Below are 17750 nucleotides of genomic sequence, written 5' to 3'. Positions count from 1 at the left end.
TCAGATGGGATCTAATTGGATGAAATCACTGGGTATACTGCCTCATCTAATCACAATGACTCGATGTGCCAGCTGCAGTCCGTGTGGAACACCGTGACCCTCTCACCCTGTGTGAATCTAAAACGAGGAGTTGAGGTTGACCTAGCGGCAGCAGGTTGATGGGTTTTGGCAATAAATAGCAAATAATGTGTCCATTTGGTTTGAAACCACAATCTGCTGACCAAGCCCATGTCATGTAAACACCTTGGCCTCAGCTTGTGGGTAACTTTACACCTCAGTCCAAGTTGGCAGGGGAATAGCAGTATAAACATTTGTTTGCCCATCTTTCAGGCTGGCCATCTTGAAACTTGACAAGTATCCAAACTATAAACCCTCCTCATGGATTCCTCATGTCCCCAGGACTACGCTACCTGGGATGATATTGGCATGGAGCTGTGAAAACAAGCTGACAGCTCTTATAAAAACATCTAGGGAAGATTGATGACCGGTGCCAAGCAGAGCCACAAAAAGACAGTGTAACCATAGTGTTCATATCCAGAGTGGTAAAGTGAAATTTCTTCTCATTTTTTATTATGGTGTCATGGCACAAAAACATTCTGCAACACTTCATAGTGAGACAAAAAGAAGACAAAATGGGCAGACAGACAGGGAGACAAAAACAAGTGCAGGGTGGCATTTATCACAGGCAACATTGGCTTCTCATGAAGATGCTTCAATTTTACAGGGTCTAAATGTTGAGGTGAGGCGCGTCATAATAAAGGGATACTGCACAAAGAGGAGACGCCACGTCAAGTCAAGGCAACTCATTCCCTCTAATTCTCGAATGAGGATTCCTGCCAGCCTGAATCACAGCACTGTGATAAGTGAAGTGTTTCACTGTCTGTAGTTATAAGTGAGTGGAACCTGCAATTTGTCAGGAGAAGTCTTTATATTGGATCATAAAGGGGAAACAAATGAGTGATTGAGTTAATGGTCCCTTTTTAGAAATTATGGGAACACATACCTTGGAATAATCGGCACCATGTTTCTCCTTGTAACCGTTCCGACAGACAGTGTAATTATAGAAGCGGGAATTTTTGATCAATCCGACCCATTCGCGCCACCCAGGTGGGATGTAGCTGCCATTGTACTCGTTGAGGTACTTGCCGAAGAAGGCTGCAGAAGAGAAGGAGAGAAAGGAGGTTTAACTTTCAATATGCAAATATTCTTTTTATACGCAGTATTAGGCCATCAGTACATTTTTTGTTTGCTTATTCCTATGAAATTCTTAATTCTGTGAATCTGCGTGACTTTATCTGTGTGCGTGCATGTGACGCACAACTTTTTAGCTTGTCTCTTTTTCCCTGGCTTCAGTGCACTGCATTCTCGGATAGGCTGGGCAGGACGCCAGCCTGTCCCAGAGAGGGCTAATTGCAGACTAACGCATCAGCTCGAAAACCACAGGCCATGCTGCAGCCCACAGGACCCCACTGAGCTGCCCAGTCCAACGCCTGCCCATCACTCACACAGATACTGTCTGAGGAGACACTACACCGACCTGGCACGCACACTGTGTTTGCATTTCTCACAGCAGACAGCCAGGCAGGCAGGCAGGCAAGGCGGCGGAGTCTAGCTTACTAATGTGAATACAGAAGGGACAGGAGGAGATTTGAGCTGGTAGTGACCGACAGTATCTTGGCGTTAAGTGAAATGGTACACAGTACAGGTGAACCATCATTACCTGAAAAGTTCCACTTTTCTATAAAGAAAAATAATGAGACACACCATCAGCATTACATTAAGAGGTCTTTGTTGAACATACAGAAGGCCTTTAATGCTGATTTTTGATTGAGTGTGTGTGTGTGTGTGTGTGTGTGTGTGTGTGTGTGTACACGTCTTCATCTACACCAACCTGTCCTGTAGCCAGTGTTGTTGAGGTAGACAGCGAATGAACGTGGCTCGTGCTGAACTTGCCAGGAAGGGGAGGAGCAGTTCTCATTGTTGGTGTAGGTGTTGTGGTTGTGCACGTACTTGCCCGTCAACATTGAAGACCGTGACGGGCAGCACATGGGTGTGGTGACGAAGGCATTGGTGAAAGAAGTGCCTCCATCCTCCATGAGTTTACGGGTTTTATTCATCACCTGCAGAGAACCTGGAGGGTAAGGTAGGAAGATCAGCGTAAGTGTCAAACACAATTCAGTCTATTTAAATGACCTAACCTTGGTGGTAAAATAATTGTAATTCAGCAGTTAATAGGCCAGATGGCCATTCAGCAGTAGCTTATGGCCTCTATTTAATATTTCATGTGTGGAGGAAGACCACATATATCCTGATGCAAATACCCACAAAGACAAAGAAATTAATTAAGACAGCATAGAGAGAAAAATAGGGAAAAATAAGTCACAGAAATTCATGTGAGAAACAGTGCAAGAAAGATTTGTTTAAGTAAGCAAAAAATAGGAACAAAATGAAAAGTAAAAAGGGCCCATATAATTCCAGGACGACCAGGATGTGTGCCAGTCTTACCCAACTCAACATCCTGGTCGTCAGTCATGATGAGGATGATGTTAGGCCGGATGTTTCTGCGGTCTCTCTGGATGCGACCCCTCAGGCCCTGAGCCCTGGTGGTGGTGAAAGCCCAGCTGCCTGGAGCCCAGTCCAGGGACAGCAGGGCCAACCAGGCCAGCCACTGAATCAGCATGGTGTCTGAGACGACAGGAGACGGGATGGGTGGAAGGGAGGATTAATGGAGAGATGAAGGGAGGGAGAAGAGGTCCAGCCAGGCCACTCACTCACACCCGGGCAGCTCTCGCAGCCGTGGTCGACTGTGAGGAGACAGAAGGAGAAAACACATGGAGCCATTACAAAAAGGGGCATGGGGAAAAAGAGAAATAAAATAGAAAATTTTAAAGCAGTAGAAGAGAGAATTGTTTTTTGCTCTCACGGAGAAAAAGCCTAGATTCCTTGTAGGAAGATTTCAGCATATTTACTTCAGATTAATTGTCTGCATCTGGTCACAAATCATGCTCAAACACAACAGTTTATCCTTAAACAGAGAGGCCAGAGAAGATTCTTTCACGCTTTGGCCCTCGAGTCTACCAAGGACAATTTATCCAACAGTTCCAACACATGTTGCGTGCTGACTGAAACCTCATCAGTCTTCTCTCCTAAAAACAAATTCCCTCAACATCACCTCTCCTGACCAGAACTGGGAAAAAAACAACTAGATCACAGCAACCCACAAAAACATTTTAACAACAAAAGAGCAGTGAAGATCTAGAAACACACATCTCACCTCTGAGAATCCCATGAGTCTTATTTTATTTGGTCTTTTCCCACAATATCCTTGTACTTTTTCTTGTGTTTTTCACTCTCTCCTTCTGTGTCAGATAACACACACTCACGCACGGAAACTCTCCATCTCCACTGGAGAGCTGTTGTTCACCTAAGTGTGCTGAGACTGTGCCATTGGCTGACTGCACTCAAACACCCACAGCCGCTCTCCTGTGTAAGCCAATCGTGATCCACCTTCCACCTGTCACTCAAAAGTCACCCCCCAGTGAGTCAAGCGTGACAGAGGGCCGGTGGGGAGGATGGGACCACACTAGGGGGGAGGGAGTTAGGGGGTTAGGGGGCACGGGAGGCGGAGAGAGGGTTCCGCTACATTAACCCCAGTGCCACTGTCGCCAATCACAGATTACCACCGAGTCATCACGGCACTTTGGAGCCTCTTGCTCACTTACAATGTCATGGGTGGCCATAAAAAAAAGTCTACATACTCTTTGCCTAAATGCCAGGGACTAGTAGAAAATTAATAAACTCACCCCAACTCCAGAAAAACCTAGATCATCATGCTGTCACGAAGAGAGATCACACTTGTTTAATCAGATTTCGGATATGAATCCATAAATCCACATGGCAAGATTGAGGTCACAGATTAATACAAAAAATGCAAAGATGATTTAAATTAGCAGGTAACTTTCTGTAAAAAATAATATATGTGGTTATATGGCTTGTGGCAATGAGATGAACCATGACGCTGTAATAATGAGTACTCCATCATTGCCTGTGAAAATGCCTTATGGAAAGCAATCCCACTGAGTGGCACCATACTGCTCCCTATTCTGAGTTAATGGCCTGCAAGCAAATGGCAGGTCTACAACACCTGAGCCTGGTCAAACCCCACTGAGTGGCTCCCCCCTTACCCTCATTTCCACAAAAGGGCCAGTCCAAGCTGGAAAAGACTAGAAACTAAAATAATTGATCACTTATGGTGTCTGACATATAATGGAGGACACTCTGGCAAATCATTTTTGTCATTAAAGCACTATGTTGACCTATAGCTGAGGCTTCATGAATACAGATCTTCCAACCAAAAAATTTGGGTGAGTAGATGAGGAAAGCCATGTTCTTGGCCTTGCTCTACATCTCATATCTGCTCTCTCTTGTCAGATCCTGCCTGTGATAAGCAGAGCTTCAGACGGAGCTTTAAGAGCACTTTGGTCTGTCCTGCATTTCAGACGAGCAGTGTCCGGGCCAGCCAGCCCAGTCATCGTGACAGCCCTGTGCAAACATTGGCGCCGTTTGGACAAACACCCCTCCAGCGCAGGGTGGCAGAGTGCACAGAACCTCACAGTGAATTACACACACAACACAAACTACTGTACAAACATATGGTGACACGAAAAAAAAATCATAAGACACTCACACATACACACACAAGTCTCTCTCCCACAAAAACACATTCTCCTGCTGAGAGGTTCCAAGTCCTCCTACATAAATGGGAACTCTTCCCAGGAACAATAGACAGAGCCCATATCTAGAAAAAACTCAAGTCTCTATTTCTGTCAAGCTGTGGAAGACCTGAAATCAACTGTAAGCCAGTCAGCCAGATAGTGTAATGTTAGCACCCAGTGCAAATTCAATTTTACATGCCAATGGTTCCCAGCAATAGCCCCTTCATGCGACTTGGAGAAGTGAGAAAACAGACAAGTAGGTTCATTGTGGAATCAGCTAAAAATGTTGTGGAGTTGATGTGGTTAGCTATTGTGGTATCAATAGCTACACTGTCTGAAAGGACTGCGATGGTAAGGCTAATAAAGTGCCACACATAATGACCAATGAGACGCAGACTGATCATACGCAGGTAAAACGACACAGCTGCTGCAAGGAATAAGAGCGAGAACTCCCCTTGTCCTTTGAGTTACCTCTCATCCTAACTTAATTTCACCTGATCCACTTTCCTCACTAGGTCATCCGAAGTTCACTCATGAGCAAAAGCTTTTCTAGAAGCTGTGTATCTGCCAGAGGTACCCCTGGATCATTTGACAGCTGCCTGTCTCAAAGTGACCCCTCATCAAAGGACACGCCACGCTTTTTTATTTATATAGCACCCATAGGACCCCGACTGTTAATATGACATATGGAACATAAAGTTGCTAAAGGAAATGCCAAGCTAACCGACAAGACCAGTGTGTAGAGATAAGCAGCTGCCATTTGCAGAGCAGAGATGAACTGATGGCAGTTGGTTGGCTGTATTAAGGGCGATGGCATGTGTGGCAAGTTTTCCTGCTCACGTGGACTGTGACTTTACATATAACCAAATTGATCATTCTGAATAGTTAATAGATGTTTCCTCCTTGCATACTTTGTTTTTAAAGCTTAACTATAGTTACAGCGAGGTTAATGAGTGCAACAGAATGTCTTCTATGGTCTTTGTTGATCTGAAGCCTTCCCACCTGCATTGAGCACTAAAAACACTAAACATACATAAACATAAATAATATTACTACTCTTCAACAAGAGGAGATAAAAAATTTGTGCAAAATGTACACATCGAGTATTACTGAAACCTCCTGTAATGGGAATATTAGTGGTAAATACTTATTTTATATGTATAGCCTATTAATCTGTATATTAAAAACTATCTGCTCCAGATTTGAAATTTGGAAAGTAATCAAACTGTCCAGACTGGACAGTATGAATACCGCTTTAATCATTGCTAGTTATCTGGATTAACTGCATAAGATTAACTGAATTAGCTCTTTTTGTTCAAACACAGTCACTTCTGAGTGCTTTGTTTTGTACACACACTTAACAAAATGTTATCTGTAGCTCTTGCCTTCAGGCACACTTAAGGATAAGAGGCAGTAGGGAAGGTACCCGGTCAGTACATTCAGCTCTAAACATGACTGGATGTGTTCAAAACTAACAACTAATACACTATAAATACACAAAAACAGTATGAGTGAATATGCTGAAATCTGAAAGTTATTATATCCTTGGCTTCTGAATATCTCGTCTGTTATTGCCACTGCTTCTTACTTGCCTCCAAGATCTGAGTTTAAATGCATGTTGCCAATTTCAAGAAACCCTTGAGAACCCTCTGTGAGAATAATGTTTCATGTCATTTTCATAAACACTTAATTTTGAATGACTCATTTCTTTATGTCATCTAGCGTGATATAAGTAGAACAGGCCTCTTCTATACATCTGTGGAGCAGACAAGAGGTCTTTATTCCTGGACAGAGTCAGAGGACTACGGAGTGCATTGTTTCTCCTTCCTCATTGTTTTGGAGGATTAGCACTAATGACCCTTTAAATGAGCCTTTACTGTACTCATCATGGTTAAGCTGGGGGAGGAATATTGGGGATGGATCGGAGGAACGTAAAATGCCCAGGGGTTCAAAGGACGAGAACAAAAAGGCTACTATGTAGTTTTCAGTCACACAGCTGCCAGATACATAAAAGATGTGCAATTTTCAGATTAATGGCCATCAACACTAGGGACTTTTAGCACACCTCAACACCCCACTAATCTTTACTTTCATGATAGTAAAGGTTTTTTCCTACTTTACTTGCAGAAAACAGCTCTTTCACTTACTCTCCTTTGGCACAAGCAGCATTGCTCAGTGATTTGGTATGGCTACACAGACAGCTGTGCTTTGTGCACCGGGTAAAGCTGAACATAATAGATTTGCTGCTTGTGTAACCATCCAGGGCAGTACTATTCGGCTGGCTGGCAGTTGTGCCCTCCAGTTAGGGCCTCAAACCACACACCCTGCTGCACCCTGACCCTCCTCTGACCCGAGTGGTAATATGGCTTTGATGGCGGCTTGTTTAACCTAACCTCAGCAACCTGAGGCTACCCACACACAGGGGTTAAGAGGGGAAACTCTGAAGGAAGAAAACATTGAGTGGAGGGGGTTCGGTACAGAGGTTTGAAGGTAACAAAAGTCTTGTAAAAGCCTGCACATTCATTTTTATCAATGGGAAAGGGGCTGCATCTTTCTTGGTTTCTGTTCAGTCAGCAGTGGCAGTCTGTACATCTATCAGCTGTCACTGCAAGACAGCAGAGTTTTGAGAAGTTACATTAGAGAACTCTTCTGTTTAAAAAAAAAAAACAAAACAAAAAAAAAAAAAAACACGCCAATGAATCCATGCATCCCTTAAAGCAACGTATTTGTCCACTAACGTGCGTCTACCCACAGACTTTGGATCTTGTTCAAGTTAACATGGTGCGTCTGGAGGTGAGGGGGTTCACTTTCCCAAAACAAGATGCAAGTCAAACCCAAACCAGATGCCATGCCCCACTAAAGTAAATCACTCATTCATAAAAGGGCCCTGCTATTAAGGACAATGGCCATTTCAAAGTACCTCCAATCCCCTCTTATTTCTGTCCATTCTCTCTCTCGCTCCCTCTCTATTTGCCCAGTCCATCTCTACGGCAGCCAAGTCACAGAGGAATAATTACAAAGAGTGGGGAATTAAAGTCTGAAGGCATACTTTGAATTCTGTAGGCTGTTCTGTGACCATAGCCTGCATGACTTGCAATAAAGGTATAAGCCTTTTGGGTAAAATTGGCACTCATAACTGAAATGTCTACCATGAGAGCATTGTGGAAAGCAGGAAATAAAAATTACAATATAGTACATGTTAAGTTGCAAACTGACCTGAGAAACAATTCAGAAGAGATAAAGATGGCGAACAACAGTGTTAGATCCCTTTTTGCTTCAGACCAGTGACAATTTTCAGTTTAGGCTGACTGCTCTCCATTTCAGAGGGGAAAAAATGATTATGGCGAGGTCTTAGATTAATACTGAGGTTTGTCCAAATATTTCTATAATCCGAGGGAATTCGGCTGGTCTGCTGCCATGAGGACTGACGAGGGCCTTTTACACTGAGGAGGGCCTGTGTCAGGGCCCGCTGTCCCCGGCAGGCCAAGGGCAGCACATTGTACCCACCAAGACCCACCCGTCAGCCACGCTGGGCTCACTGAAGGAGAGCTCTGTCCCAGTGCACTCACTTGGCTGTGGGTACGCACTGGGAACAGGCTCAAACCTTGGTGTTTTCAGACTCTTAACTCCACTGATTTGTTTGACCAAAATGCCCAAATTGGTGTAGGTTCTATGACAAAATTCCAGCGAGAAAACCAAGTGCGAGGCAGTGAGGAGAGATCACTGGCTCTTTGTTCCGACATGTTTACAGCTACGCCGCTTTTCTACCTTGATAGGCACACGCAGAATCTTCGTTTCGACCATGTCACAACTATAAAACTTCAGATGTTATAGCTAGAAATGATTCTCATCCATTGGTATGCGGTGTGTTTAGGGAACAACGCAGGCCACTTTAATGAGGAAGAATGGCCTCAATTCAGTGAAATGTGAACCTGGAGTGGGTGCATTCACGGCTATTAGTCAAACCCCTCATGTTTCTCTCGGACCTGGTAAGAGACCCTTTGTAGTGCCAAGGCTGCCAGGCCACCCCATCAATATTATGGATGCATCTTAATGTATAATTAAATGAATCCTGGTCCAATAGACTTCAAAGTGAGAATGGTTTGTGGGCAACCAGGTGGTCTGTTGGAAATCATGAGGGGGTTTTGAGCACCCCAAGAGGGAAGTGATTAAAAAACACACAAGGTAATTTCAGAAATGGGTCTGTATTTATTTGTATATGGGTGTGTGCATGTGCTTTCCTGTCCTGAAGGTGGGGTGTATTTAAATGTTCATATCCTGAACTATGGGCTCCCTTTGATGAGCTCCGTATACATGAAAAGAAATCTCATGTGACAAATGGGGCTCAGTGACAGTCAACATCACTGGTATCACTCATGTATACTTATTATCATTATATTCAGGGCCCTGATGCACATCAAAATACCTGAGCCATAATGTTCTTCTATATCTTTCCTAAGGTGTGTACTGCTGGTTCCAGCAAAACTTGCTTTTCAAGTGAAGTGGAAAAGCAGATTTACCATTCAAGAGTGTGAGGAGAGGGGTGAGAGAGTGAAGAGGGGTGGGGGGGGTGAACAAACTCTGATTTAGAGTGTGATATGAAAACATGGAATCACAATCAGAGGATCTGCAGCCAAAGTTATATGATATGAGCCCGAAGCGAGCACTTTCTTGTTAAATCTATTCTAAGCTATGAATGGAAACCATTAGCAATAGACGACCTTAGATGAATAAAATACAGTGCATTCATATTCCTCCAGCCACTTTCTTGTCAAAACCCACACTCCCATCAGAAACACTCTATCAGGCTGCGAGAGCTCCAGAGAAAGTCAGAGCGAGCAGAATGTATTGCTCACTCATGGGTGGCTTTCTTGTCTCTTTGACGCGTCAAATATACCCCAGATAAATTATTCCTTTTACCACAAAAGAGAGCTATGGCAAATTGCTTCAATGGGTTTCCACTGAGGTAATTTTGTCAAGAATAAGGAGATTGACTTCTTTTCCATGAAATCATCAGCATGGTGGCACAGAAAGAAAGAGAGGAAAGAAAGAAAGAAAGAAAGAAAGAAAGAAAGAAAGAAAGAAAGAAAGAAAGAAAGAAAGAAAGAAAGAAAGAAGTCTTGTGGGTTTTTTTTCCGGCAGGTTACCAAGTTCAATAGCCCTGTAAAGTTCACTGACTACTGACTTCAGAAGTGTGACTTGAATTCTCTCTTGTATAATGTGGACATCGAAAAAGGAAAAAAAAAAAAAAAAAGACGTGTGTTATTGAGTAGAAACAAGTAATTAGGGAGGAATGGGCTTCTCGCTCTATGCACACGGGTTACAAATTAACAAAAGAAAAAAAAAGTGTCAACTAAATTTACTAAAAGAGAGAAAAATGTTATATATAGCAAACTGCCCTCTACTTCGTTCCATCTTTGTGTTTTTACGGGTCCATGCTTAGAATGAAAATAAAGGTTCTTTTCACTCATACAGTCTGAAGAAAATCATGTCAATTTCAATTACAGGCAGAAAAGTTTTAACAGGGAAAAAAAAAAAAGGGGAAAAAAAAACCAAGAACTGTATTTGATGGAATAGAAAGCCTTGAAATATGTTGTTAAATAATTCCAACCAGACAGAAAATTTGACACCTATATGCACCAGAAATAGACATGAAATCAGACAAAAAAACAAACAAACATTTTTTTTGGTCAATGAATATGACCATAAAGTGTTAACTAAGCCAATAAACATATAAAACACATAGCCGTTTAGGTTGAGCTGAAGAGCTAGTCTAATGGCTGATTTAGAGTTCTGATAATATTGCTGCAAAGGTCAGACTGAAAAGCTGTTCATTCCTTTTAGCCACTAGTCCACTGGCCTGAAGATTTTTTTATTTTATGGAAACAGTGTTGTCTACTGATCCGTAAAGGCACCTACCGCTATGTCTAAGTCTATGAAATGTCAATGAACATTCAACATTTAGTAAAAGTTCGCCTAATTACTTAATGTGAGAGCAAACCAACTCCGTTCCAAGAGGCAATCCTTAAACAAAAAAAATAAATAAAAAAATAGAATCCTGAGGGTGAGATGTTAGTAGCTCAGTCAGCAAACGCCAGTTAAGTGTAGTGCTGCTGCTCTCGCATGAAACTAAACACCCCTAAAATGTGGAGCATGTGTAGGCATATTCTCTGGGAACCGTAGACAAACATAGACCATGAGAACCTGTCTGCGTGACCCTGGACGCCATAAACAAACTTCTCCATGGCTGTGACACACCAACATGATACCACTCATAAAAACGTATTCGTCCGATTGCACCTGTGCCTGCTCAGCACTCCCCTCTGTCCATGCCTGTGGGCACATATGTGTGTGTGTGGGTGTGTGTATATTTGGATATCATATACTCCATGTGTGTGTGCAATAGTCATTGAGTCAAACAGTCAGAGTAAGAATCAGTCGGACTTGAACACAGACAGACGCATAACCTGTAATTTGTACACAGGGGAGCTCTCCTTTCAATTGCCTCTGGCTCAGTGTGTGGCTTTCCAAAGCATGCAGTAACGTCATTTGTAATTTCATTAACTTTGTCCCATGTGGTAAAAATTACACATCTTAGTGCATCGTAAAATACCTAAAATACCAATATCTACTGAAAAACTCTTTAGCTTACAAAGCATAAAACGGGGAGCTTACCCCTCTGAGTGCTTCCATTCCTTGACACTCAGAGTTGAAGGAATGCAGTCAATACATCATCCCAACATGTTCAAGAGACACCAACCAAACTCAGCTGAATTTGCCGTGGGCAATTCAAGAAAAGCAAAGCAAAGATAATGCACGTCATGCAATAATGGACCTTGTCAGCATAAACAAAGTTACTCGACCTTTAATACCACAACTGTTCAAAGATCCAGCATCCAAATGGCAAAGTCGGGCTGTTCGAGTAAGGGCAAACAGGACCAGAGGCTACCAGTAGCACATGGCCAAGTCCACACATATATCCACTTGTGCGTGCGCACACATACACACATAGATGCACACGGGCAGAGGAGGGGAGTGCTGGCAGAGGCTGAATGTGTTTGCCCGCTCCAGGGGAGAAGGAAAGAAAGGGGGCAGAAGAGCTGAAACAAACGCATGCTGGCTTCTATTAGTCGAGCTGTGGAGCGGGATGGAGGGGTGAGGAAACGTATTCATTCCTTCTGCCCCCCCCCCTTCCCCATCCATTCCCATTCCTCCAACCCTCCCACCCCATTATCTCCATTCTGGAAAGGCGGTGGATGAAAGGGACAACCCCCCAGTGGCAGCACTTCTCCCTCCAAACTTACGCCGACGCATTCTGACGGCTGCTTAATTGTACGTGATACAGGCAGGGCCCTTTCTCTTTCAAATCTAAAACAGATTGCTTCTCCCTGGGGAAGGGATTATTGGACAAGAGAGATGACAAAGCAGGGACAGTGCAGCTCTCTGGGGGGTGGAGGACAGAGGGGGTAAGCTTGTGGATAATGTGTGTGTATGTACACGTTTTTTCTATGTTTCTCTTTTGTACATGCCTGTGCCACGAGAAGATTATGTTTGTGTCCATGTGTTTCAAATGTGCACACGTGTGGGTGACAACCAAGAACATGTGCACAAGATCAAGCCTCTGATCACGACAAGATCGCTGGATCTTTTCCCTCCACTTCAAACTCTTACTTTCCTCCCCTCTTTATCACATGTTCACACCTCCCTTTCTCTTATCTTGGCCTCTTCTCCTTCCACTTCCCCCTCTCTGTTGTCTGTCTTGACCCAGCTTTCTCTTTCTCCCTCTTAGGTCCATGGTGCATCTATGTGCAGTGACATTTGAACAAAAGCCGCTCCGGACGTCACAGAAAAGGCATGAACATCCTTTCTCTCACTCAGGCTTTAGTCATTAATGTGCAGTTTTAGCCCCTAACAGCAATCCCACATCTTCTCTCACTCCATTCATTCTCATGTCAAAAAATTACAAGGATCTGGTCAAGGGTCAGTCCTGGCTGTTGTGCAGCTGAACCATTTACTGACGGCACTGCAAGACCTTTTCCTCACAAAACATACATACAAACACACACTATATTTTTTATTTATTTATATATATATATATATATATATATATATATATATACATATACATATACATACATACATACATACATACATATATATGTATATACATACATATATACACACACACACACACACTTTTTTTTTCTCTCTCCCCTCAATTAATCTTTATGCAGAGGCTCATGACAAAGTGGATGAATGCCAGAGTCGGACACATCAGGCATTCCTGCCAATGATGAGCTGGATGTGATGTTTGCATGCCCTGACCTTTTACTGCTTAAATGAGAGGCTGAATAAACACATGGGGGTGCTATTGTGAGCTCCCTAATACCCCGAAGTAGAACTATGATGTGTGTGTCTGTGCTCATCCAGATGTGCTTGGCATTATTTCCCTGGAGATATGTCCTCACAAGTCAAGGACGGTCGTTTAAGGCCTGTGTATTGAAACTCTGTAGCAATATTTGCTCAGTACAGACAACAAAGGAACGGAAAGAAAGTGGCTGAGTCATCTAAAGATAGCCTTTCTAGCTCCCACATAAATAAAGGCATGCCAAATGCTCACTGTTCAAATACTGGCCATTTGCAGTGATAGGACTGTGCAATCTACTCCAGCGCTACTATGCAATCAGGCTAGTATGAGGTACACTATCATTAAGCTGAAGAGATAAACAAGTGCCGGAGGAGAGGATGGTTTAGGAAATCTTTTCTTAACATGCTCGCACACAAGAGAACACACACAAACTATAGTAATAGAGTCATGCAGTTTACAGAAAGATGAGTCTTCCGTAGCAAAGATGTTGAATGATCAGTTGGAGTATTTATTCAATCATCAGTCAGTTTTATGATTAGGTGCAAATTGATCAAATGTTCATGATCCCAACTTCTCTTCTGTTGGCCACAAGTGTCTTCCTATTCTTACAGGAGACTGGGAAGACTATTGCGAGGTTTTCAATTTTACTGCAACCAAGGCAACCCTGTAATGATAGAATTCATAAATGTGACTGCTGTCATTGTAGGGTTGAGCTGAGAAGGTAAAATGCAGCATGATAACAGTGTGACTCAGCTGAGACACAATTATGGTGCTGATTTGGGGAGGAGATGGCGGAGTCATGTCAAAACTCCTCTAGCTGGTTTTTTATTTGGAGTTAATGAGAAAGAAAGAATGGAAAAGCAAAAATACCTGCTGAGGACTGCCTTCAAACTCCACTGCTCCCATATATGAAGTGCAGTAGTTCTGACAGGTATAAAACTTTTTAGAACTACTGCATATGCTTAATTAGCGCCTTTTTCATTGCCTTTAACAATTAGTGTGTCATTCATGAATGCCTTGGACCTTGTTCATGAGTCGGCACGTATTAAGTCACGCAAGATGTCTGGGAAGTGTCTGATTCATTGCAGCCCAAGGACACACACACACACACACGCACGCGCGTGCACACACACACACTTCAGCTCCCATTTGTACAAATAATAAAAACCACAGATACTACCTCTTCTTTTCCCTTACACTCCGTCACTCACCATACTTATCACAAGAACGAATTACTTAACTTACATACATGCACGCACGCACGCACACACACACACACACACACACACACACACACACACACACACACTAGATTCGAATGATGGCAGCGCTGCTACTGGAACAACGTTTGTCTTGGCAAGCGTCTACCCCCCAGAACCTAATTATTTGCAGCAGCTGCTCATGCTCTTGTTTGTAGCAGAGTGAAGCTAAACAGTTTAAAAGGATCTCCCTTCTCCTCTGAACTGGCAGTCAGCGCTGCATTTTAAAATCGCACCAAAGCTGCTTTGGCTGCGCTCTGGGTAGGGAAATCAGAAATTCAATCTAAACACTGCTGGGTGTAACTGAAGTGAAGGGTGGATTTTGTGGATCAGTCTCGTCAATACCCAAAGTATGAAGTTAGGGTTCTCGATCAGCCTCCCTAGTCAGCGACACATATTGACACTGTATTGAGATATAAGCCAGTCTGTTCTATTTTATGCTAATTGTGACTGATAAAAGCAATCAGCTTTGAACAGGACCACAGTATAATTTTATCATTTAGGAAAGCTAAGTCAGAACAGACGGAAGTCACTTTTTACAGGTATAGTCACACTCAGCAATTTTCAAGCCTACCTGTAGCAAAATTTAAATCTTAGAAGTAAAAAAAAAAAAAAAAAAAAGAAACAAAAAAGTTCAGCTACAGCATTTAGATTTTTAGAACATTTAGATACAAAGTCTTTTTCTGGTCAATACAAAAGAAGAAATCCCGTCAAGCCGAGTCAAAACTTCATTAAACAGCTTTTACAATGGTTCAAATTGTGCCAGCATGTCTCTAAAATAAAAAGACCTATCAACTTACCTTCCAACCGTTTCACTGATCGATCTGCTTAAGCAACTCAATTTTGTATGAACATTTCCACCAGCCTTAAAGCAGCAGTCATCAGATCACCAGTGCTTCAAGTAACAAGCAGGAAGTGTAGCTATGACTGGTTTACCAAGGTAAACACAAAGTCACACAACAGCAGCTTTCACCCATACAACCTCCTCTCCTCTCAGCCCGGCTGCTGTCCACACAGCCTTTCACAGCTGCACAATCTCCATTTGCAAACACTTTGTACACACACACACACACACACACACACATACACGTACGTACGTACATACACACACACACACACACACACACACACAGTGCCTGGAGCAAGGTATAAATACTATACATCATATTCCCACTCCACTGGCAAGTTTCCCTTCTCACTTGACTTGAGTTAAATACCTGAAGTGAGGTGTACATTCCCTGAGTCTCTGCCTCGCTGCTTAGCTCTGACAGTTTGTCCGGAAAGCGCTCTTCAGCAGCTCATCCATTTAGCGTATACTGACACGATCTGCCAGAAGTGCACTCTGAATAAGATTTATGAAAAACTTATCTGGGCTGAAGTGAGGGAATGTTAAATGCCACACTGAGTTTTAGAAATGTAGAAAAAATACCTTTTTCCCCTGACAAAGTTAACAAGAAAACTATTAATCTTCACGTTTTTGGATAAAACAAGAAAATGACGCATTCAGGATGTACAAACGGAATAAAATAGAGAATGTTTTTTTAACCCTTGTCCATATTCTAACTTATAGGATTCCCCCAATTACACAGTTCATTATACAGCCTACCGTTTCAATGACAGCAAGCTTTTCTTCATCAACAGTTGGTGCCTTTTGACTTTTAAAAACCCTGAATTCAGAAAAGTACAAATTAACAGATAAGTGCTTATGGATTGGGGGAAAAAAATGGCATTATTGGAATGCGCTGCCTTCTAATCCCTTGAGACGGAAGAATTTGCGATGGAGGGAATTCCTGTCATTCAGGGGGAAAACTATGAAGTCCTGCACACACACAGACCTGCTGTACAGGCAACACAGATTCACTGCAGAAACAGCACAGCTCACCACCACTATAAATCCCTACTTAAAGACTCCAACTCCTGACTGTAAGCTGCATCAGAAATTTATTACTAACTGAATAAACTAACAGACACTGACACTGCAAAAGCAGTGGGAAAAAAAGGTACAAAATAGACAAAAAAAAAGAAGAAAGAGTGAGAAAGTTTTGAAGTACCTGGAAGGCAGGAGAGCAGAGTGCTGGCCGAGTGAGAGCCAAGGCTAGGATTCCTCTCTGAGTTTTCTCCTCGCAGTGCTTCACCGGGTCTCCCTCTGCTCATAGAGGGGTCTTGGTGCTGGGATTTTGGGGTTGAAGAGTAGGGGGACCACACGGCTCCTGGAAGACAACCTCTCTCTTCTAATCCTCTCTCCAATGTGATGACACTCTCTAACCTCGACCATCTGTTGAAACACGTCCCAGAGCAGTCAGCACCGCACTGTGTCAAGAACCCCACTCCCCTGCCCAATCACAAACCGGCTGCTGGGTGGCTCCTTGCTGCCAGGAGGCAGGGACAAGGACACAGCTCAGCGCAGAGGGAGACACACACGCAGTCTCACTCACACACACACACACACACACACACACACACACACACTACGGGATGGAAGCAAGAAAACCCCCAGTCATCGTAACCTGAGAGGCAGAGTAGGAGGAAGGGACAGGGAGAGTGAGAGGAGTGGAAAGAGAAGGAATGGGAGGGGAGACAGAGAGAGAGAGACAGAGAGAGAGAATGAGCGAAAGAGCGAGAGGGAGAGAGAGAGTGCGAGAGAGCGAGCGAGAGAGAGAGAGAGAGACAGAGAGAGAGCGCTTGTTTAAGTGGCAGAAGCAAACAGAAAAGATAAAGATGGAGCTGAACTATTCTCATGCTTAATGTTACCTTGCAGGTATTGTTACTGAACAATTCTCACACAAATCCTAGATTGAAAACTCATGCAAGCACATATGCACACAGAATCTACTTCACCCTCTGTCTCTGACCCCTCTCCTCCCACTCCTCTCCCTGCAGCCACAGAGTATGTGGTCTAAAGAATCAAACTTAAGAAGCAATAAAATTCTGTATTGGCTTCGTGGTGGGAATGCTGTTGGCACTCAACTGTTACATCTGCAGGCACAGAAGCACAGGCAGCAGCCCTCACACCTTAGTGTGATAAATCCTTACAGTCCCACGGCTGCATTCCTGCCCTTCACCACCTATTGCCTTAAGTTAAAAGGGAGGGCAGAGGGGAACACACTAAAATTACAAAGCTAAGGAAAGAGCACGCTATAGGGAGTAAGAAAAGGAAAAGAAGTAAAGATAAGAGGGCGTATGGGTTTACAGCTGGATGGCAGCAGATTGATAAGGCAAACATCGAACCTTCTACCATCAGCCTTTCAACATTAACATCATTACTGCTGCATTTCCTAAATGAATCAACTAATTCCCAAACCATTCATGCAAAACACAAGGAACATTAGGTGAGAAAAGCTGTCACATTAATCATTTTGTTGAAGCACTGTCCTACTCGCTGATCCATTAAAAAAGGATTACGAGAAC

At 43.2% G+C, this 17750-nt stretch overlaps 1 protein-coding gene across 2 annotated transcripts in view; it reads right to left on the bottom strand.

The window, feature by feature from the left end:
• The window catches only part of sulf1 (sulfatase 1), a 36547-nt gene extending 19783 nt beyond the window's left edge, over positions 1 to 16764 (bottom strand). For both annotated transcript variants that reach the window (XM_023416972.2, XM_023416973.2), the window contains exons 1-4: positions 16394 to 16764; positions 2506 to 2804; positions 1892 to 2131; positions 1004 to 1155 (exon numbers count right to left, since the gene is read on the bottom strand). In XM_023416972.2, coding sequence (XP_023272740.1) covers positions 1004 to 1155; positions 1892 to 2131; positions 2506 to 2680 — 567 coding nt within the window. In that variant the 5' untranslated portion in view covers positions 2681 to 2804; positions 16394 to 16764. The remainder of the gene's footprint in view (positions 1 to 1003; positions 1156 to 1891; positions 2132 to 2505; positions 2805 to 16393) is intronic.
• Between the last annotated feature and the right edge of the window lie 986 nt (positions 16765 to 17750).

The sequence above is a fragment of the Seriola lalandi genome, unplaced genomic scaffold (genome assembly GCF_002814215.2).
Source record: "Seriola lalandi dorsalis isolate HSWRI2012SDOR001 ecotype SW California unplaced genomic scaffold, Sedor1 jcf7180002054570, whole genome shotgun sequence".
Classification (NCBI taxonomy): Eukaryota; Metazoa; Chordata; class Actinopteri; order Carangiformes; family Carangidae; genus Seriola; species Seriola lalandi.
This window is presented reverse-complemented; position numbering and strand designations above follow the sequence as displayed.